The sequence below is a fragment of the Trypanosoma equiperdum genome (assembly GCF_001457755.1).
Source record: "Trypanosoma equiperdum strain OVI genome assembly, contig: ctg_552, whole genome shotgun sequence".
Taxonomy (NCBI): domain Eukaryota; phylum Euglenozoa; class Kinetoplastea; order Trypanosomatida; family Trypanosomatidae; genus Trypanosoma; species Trypanosoma equiperdum.
Genome location: NW_027124479.1, coordinates 15,477 through 21,755, shown reverse-complemented (window position 1 = coordinate 21,755; position 6,279 = coordinate 15,477). Strand labels below are relative to the sequence as shown.

The following is a 6,279-nucleotide window of genomic DNA, read 5'->3' as shown; positions in this document are numbered from 1 at the left end:
ATATATATATATATATATATATGTTGGATCTTCACTATTGTCCCTTCTTCTTTGTTCCCCTTTTAGTTCGGAAATGAGTAATAAGAGATGGGGAAAAAAGAAAACAAATAAATAAATGAAAGCAAGGGACACGAATATGTATATTCAATTTTTTTTTTTGCATTGTTTAAATAAGGAACAACGTAAGAGATTAGGGACGTTAGTACAGATAATAACGGTAATAACGGCGATGTTGGGAAAGAATTTTGGAAGAATAGAAATACGTTGCCAAAAGATAATATTTGGCTACATGTCCAATGTTTATCCTATCGCGTTGACATGTGCTTCATCAACGGCTGCACAATCACCAAAAGAACGGCGTTCGCACAAAAGCAAAATCAACCATTTTTTCAAAAAAAAAATGAAACATTCAAAGAACCAAACCAAGTCGATATTGTTTCATTTAACCCTTCTCCCCATCCTCCCCCCCAAAAAAGACAACACACACACACAGTCGTACATATCCATTCACTCATTCATCACTCTTGCATCAAACGTTGCCGTAATCCTTCAAAACTGTGTGAAGAGTAGCGCAGTACTCATGCCGCCAAACCCAAAACTGGTTGAGAGAACTGCTTCTCCCTTAAATGCACAGGCGGTGGTCCCCTGCACGAGTTGAATGGCGCCGGATGCCGGAAATGATGGGACGTGGAGGTTAACATTTGGTGGAGCCCGCTGCTCATGAAGTGCCATAACAGCCACTGCCGCTTCGACACTTCCCGCAGCTCCCAACAAGTGACCAATACCGCCCTTCACGCTGCTCACCAACAGCGGTGAGTTGCGAATAATAGCGGATTTATTATCGCTGCCATCGGTACCGTTTAGAACAGCTTCAATTGCATGGAGCTCCAAGTCGTCTCCAATTGTTCCCGTAGCGTGTGCATTGACATAAGCAACACATGCAGCAGGAACATCACCACCGTCACGTAAGGCGGAGCGGAGGCACAGCTTTGCCCCGTAACCATCAGGACGCGGTGCAGCAACATCATGTGCATCGGAGGAGGTACCAAATCCGCGTAACTCAGCAATTATGTGAGCACCCCGTTCCCGTGCGTGTTCCAATGACTCCAAGACCAAAACACCAGCACCTTCACCCATAATGAAACCTGCGCGATCTTTGTCGAAAGGACGAGACGCCTCCTGTGGACGGTTATTGTACTTGGTGCACAACGCCCGCATGCGTGAGAAACCGGCGATGGCAACGGGAGTAATACACGCTTCAGCAGACCCACAAATGACAACATCAGCACGTCCCTGTTGTATCCAGCTTGCCGATTCACCAATACAATGGCCTCCAGTGGCACATGCGCCCACGGAACTACCAACTGGTCCATGGACATTGTACGTCATCGCAACGAGTCCTGTCAGCATATTACCGAGGATCTTCGGGACGAAAAGGGGGCTGATGCTGTTGTAACGTATCTGTGCGGGATCTGCAAATAGATTATACGCGGCGTCGCACACATCAACGAGCGAAGGCATACCCACGCCCAAATTCACACCAATGCGCTCCGCGGAACATGATGAAGCGATCCGCCTCTCCGGAGCAGACGACCGTTTAGAGTTATCTGAAGCTGCCTCATTTGGATGGGCGACGGCCCCCGAAGGTAAAGCACAAAATACGTCTGTACCAATGAGTTTGGCGTGAATAAGTGCCTCTCGCACAGCATGCAGTGCAAATCGTGTAGCCCGCGTCTCACGGGAAGTGGGTGCAAAGTTAGGCAGGTCGGTTGTTGACACCAACTCTCCGATAACGGGGGCAGCGACCTGACACGGCATGGCAGCAAGCAATTCCTCGCGTCGCTTTCCTTTTTCTTCCGTTGTGAGACGCCTGTCAGAATCAATGGAAGAGGGAAAGAAAAATGGTGCTTCTCGCAACGCGCGTGTTGCTGACTTTCCCTCGCACAAAGCAGACCATGTGGACTGAGCGCCGACACCTAACGGCGTGACGGCTCCGAGACCCGTAACAACCACACGGCGGCGCACTTGTGGGGGGAACGTTCCAAATGCCATGCTGTTCTTTTTTCCTCTACCTTCTTTTTGTGTGTGCCCCTGCTCAATATGGCCAGTTCTGCGCACGTATACGTTACTGCGTTAAAGATGTGAGACACCCAGTGGTGATATATATACGAGTTGTGTTTGCCCGTTGTTCTTCTCCCTATGTTTTTGTTACCGTTGCTACGGTTTCACATGTACCTGTACCAATCTTTCTAAATGAATGAGAAACAACAGTCCACGTTGCCGACACTCCTCACAAGAAAGTGACACCAAACCAGAATGTAAATCACTCTTCCCTGCTCCGTAAAGAAACAAAGCCCAGTAAACACCTAGTACACCGTCACCGACGCAAGCACCGCCTTTTAGTTACCACTGTACTGATACCATACCACCATCTACACCAGCAAGCAGCAATCGCAACGCGTGTCGCAGTGCAAGAATCACCTCGTCTACTTGCACCTAGAATAAACAGCCTGCGTAGTTGCCTGCCGCACGTAGGAACCACGTGACAGACCCCGTGAGGCGCTGAAATTTCTCAACCCCGGCAGCATGTGACCTGAAACTATTTGCAATTGGTCCCACAACCCGTCTACGGATTGCGCGCCACGCTCCCGGGAAGCCACTGCCCGCGCTCGTACTGATCGTGATTCCATGAGGCCGCGCTGGACGTTAAGAATGCCTTCACCCCGGCGAATGGCAGCTGAGATTAACTTCGGAGCTGAGAGGTGGCGACGGCTATGGAACTCGTTGCGCAGACGAAAGAGAAGATCCGCACGCTCCTGAGGTGGGTGCTGATAAATCAGTTTCAGTAAGTCGCGATACAAATGCAACACATCCTGCGCCCGGTAGGGGAAGTTATAAAATGACGGAACCGCCGTACCAAGAACCTGCGGCTCACGTCCCCTCGCAAGGCTACGCAGGCAACAAGAAAACATAACCCCGCCTCGGTTCCCGCTTTGGGGAAGGGATATAACAGGGGACCTTCGAAAACCGAAATGGTGAAGCTGTGGGCGGTTCACTGTATTTCCGATGTTTCAGTACCGAGCCTGTTAATGAATATATAAACGTAGTTGTATGTGTAAATGTATATATCTTTACCCACACACGCCACAAACAGTATCGGTAAAAGAGATGAATTACAAGGAATGAACCGTGAAGTCCACGAAAATGCGCTTCCCTCCCTTTTTCAGTCCCCCTTCTGATATTCGGAGCTTCAGTAGGGCGACCTAGGAAAAGTGCAATGGGGGTAACCACAATTGCGCTGTGTTAAATGCAGGCAGAGAGTGAAGAGTGTGAGGTAAATGAGATGAGAAACCCGAAGTAGCACAAGACAGATTGCGCGAAATGAAGGTCACAGAAACAGTTATTTCTAAAGTAAAACGGAATCTCGAACTACAAAGTAGGTAAAAGTACACGAGGAGTAGAGGCATCAACAGCACTGACGGCCAGAAGTAAAAATAATAAAAAACAGGGAGAACTTCAAGATGTTACAAACACCGCCAGAGCTAATCTATAAAAAACATTTCACTCTATAACGGCACAAAACGTAAGTGACGCATGTACGCTACACAATAACCCACAAATTTTTTGGTTACTCAGTTTCTAATATGACTTTAAGTTTTGGGGGCCTTTTTTTTTATTTTGATTCTACCCAACTCACGTGAACCCCAAGAACGCCCTCACTTCCATTTGATGAGTATCTTTGATAGTGTCGTGTGTACAGCTTACACGAAACATTTCTCTGCAACCCGTAACTCAGACTTAGGCAACTATCTTTCCCGTCAAATGAACTGAACCCATTCATCTTCGCCAATGGCTTCATAAACAAAGCTGTCACCTTGGAGTTCCGATACTGCCTGCCTAAGTTCCTCCATAGAAAGAGAGCCGCCCAATCTGGCATGCACATCACTCAGACGAACAGCAGGCTGCCGGTCCTGACGCTGGATGAGGCGAAGCATATTTGAAACGCGAGATAAAGTAATCTCCTTTGAACTTTCAGCAGTTGTGAGGGCCATCTCTTCTGCTGGCGACGCGACCGCCCCTGCTGCCGTTTCTTCCACCTCCTGCCTCTGCCTCCGGGTGTTACCAGCGCCAGAAATGATGTCCACGCCAGCCCCATTTGTTAACCCTTCTGCCGATCGTTTCGCACCTTGGCGCTTTTCCATTGCGGTTGCCTTATTGTCCTCGGCACGCTGCTGTGAAGCTGCGGTGGCTGCGTGGACGGAGGCACGTAAAAGTTCCATAGCGCTCTTCACATCATCCTCATCGACTGTGGAGGAAAGCCGCAGTTTGGCATTAGCCGTAGCTAGTCGCACAATTGCTTCTAGAGTACGCGCCGTAACAAAAAACCCATCTTTTGAACCTTCTTGCTGCTCAGCCCGCAGCTGCACGTAGTGCTGACTTACCAACTGCTGTGAAGCTTCCGTGAGCGTGGGCCGACCCAATTTCGCCAACTGCACGTATGCGCGAAGGAAGTCCACTCCAACAATAGTTTCGCCGCTACTTGTTGTGGTCATACGGAAGTCCAAACCACCACCGGCACCACCACCCTGCCTCCCTGACTGTGCCCAAACGGAGTCCACACTGTCCACCACTGTTTTAGTAATATTCTGATCAATTTCCACAGGCTCAGCTGTCATGTGGTTCCGAAGTATGTGGCGGCCGATCCTGCGGTTATGTTCAGACGAGTGTTTGTCCAACACAATAAATGTTAGGTCGAAACGAGAAAGCAGTGACTCGGGGAGACCTACATTGAAGGCTAGACGATGATGAACGCTATAAAATCCATAAATGGGGTTAGCGGCAGCGAGAACACTGCAGCGTGCGTTAAGTGAAGCATGAATCCCCGCCTTGGCAATTGTCACAGTTTGTTGTTCCATTGCCTCGTGCATGGCTACCCGGTCCTGAGCGCTCATTTTGTCAAATTCATCAATGCAAAGAATACCGCGGTCAGCAAGAACCATTGCACCGGCAGAGAGTGAACGTTCGCCCGTGTATGCGTCAATAGAGACAGCAGCCGTTAGACCAACACCAGAGGAACCTTTTCCCGTCGTGCTGAGTGCGAGTGGTGCCACACCGAGCACAAATCGGAGAAGCTGTGACTTGGCCGTGGATGGTTCACCAACAAGAAGAACATTAATGTCCCCGCGGACGTGAGATTGGTGGGCGACACGCTCCACCCCCCCAACCATTAGTAGCAGAACGGCCTTCCGTTCATTTGTCATTCCGTAAATGGTGGGTGCAACGGCCATACTAAGCGAATTTAGAACGCCCGCCGGGCCGTCTGTTTGCGTACACTTCGCTGCGAAGGCAAACAATTTCTCTTCAATTGAAGGTACTCGACGATACATAGTAAAAGCTTGTACAGGTATCACGTGATTTACCAATACTATGGATTGAAAGCTCTTGTTATCGGAAGTAGTGTATGCCATATAAACTCCCACCAACGTTACACGATCCCCCGGTTTGACAATATCGACCAAATCGTCATCAAAGCGAAGCTCAACGGTTCGTGGGAGTTGACCAGTTGGCGCCCGTTCAGGTGCCTCCTGCAGGATGGCGCACTGCGAATCCATGAAGGTTGATAGTCCCAACTCAGTACGCAGGACATTTCCCTCCATATCTGTCTTGGGCATAACATTAACGGTTGGAAGATGTCGGCTGTCAATCATGGGTGTTAATTGGTCACGGAATTCTTTCCTACTAAACTTATTTGTCTCCGGGCAGTAATGTACCGTTTCAAGCACCCGCGGGCGGTTAGAGGACTGACGTGTGATAATGCCTTCGAGAGCCACCATTGTGTTGAGGTGCTGCGCGTACAACTCACGGGGCGAACGCACGGTACCAACAGGCCCCTCGAAGCCAACATGGACGGCACGTGAACGGTAATCCACCTTCAAATACTCCGGCTGCTGCCTTAGCACTACATCATGCAGGGCAAGCTCTAGAAGCGGAACATATTTTCCAGGCTCACGTATAATACAAGCGCCGAGAGAAGCGCTCTGATTTAGCCCTAAGCCGGCTGTAGTGTCGAAACCGGTTGCCGTGGGTGTGAAGTCCAGCAGGTCACCCATATCGAGTAATAAGCGGGATCCCGACGCCGCCATCATCTCTTGTACAAGTTGATGATATTTTTCCTCATACCGCTCACTTTCAAAGAAATCAATGAAATGACGCCTAATGAGCGTCTGCTCCTCCGTGAGGGTCCTGTTGCTAAGCATCTATATGTCAACCGTCGTATGC

At 49.5% G+C, this 6,279-nt stretch overlaps 3 protein-coding genes across 3 annotated transcripts; all 3 read right to left on the bottom strand.

Moving 5' to 3' along the window:
• Positions 1-549: 549 nt before the first annotated feature.
• Positions 550-2,052, bottom strand: TEOVI_000246800 (beta-ketoacyl synthase family protein, putative; the record flags this gene model as incomplete). Its single annotated transcript, XM_067225545.1, has 1 exon — positions 550-2,052. One exon carries the CDS (start codon positions 2,050-2,052, stop codon positions 550-552), a length of 1,503 nt encoding a protein of 500 aa, XP_067081646.1.
• A 434-nt stretch (positions 2,053-2,486) lies between these two features.
• On the bottom strand, positions 2,487-2,972 carry TEOVI_000246700 (Complex 1 protein (LYR family), putative; the record flags this gene model as incomplete). Its single annotated transcript, XM_067225544.1, has 1 exon — positions 2,487-2,972. One exon carries the CDS (start codon positions 2,970-2,972, stop codon positions 2,487-2,489), a length of 486 nt encoding a protein of 161 aa, XP_067081645.1.
• An 846-nt stretch (positions 2,973-3,818) lies between these two features.
• Positions 3,819-6,257, bottom strand: TEOVI_000246600 (DNA replication licensing factor MCM3, putative; the record flags this gene model as incomplete). The annotated part of the gene is made up of 1 exon (XM_067225543.1): positions 3,819-6,257. One exon carries the CDS (start codon positions 6,255-6,257, stop codon positions 3,819-3,821), a length of 2,439 nt encoding a protein of 812 aa, XP_067081644.1.
• Positions 6,258-6,279: the final 22 nt, after the last annotated feature.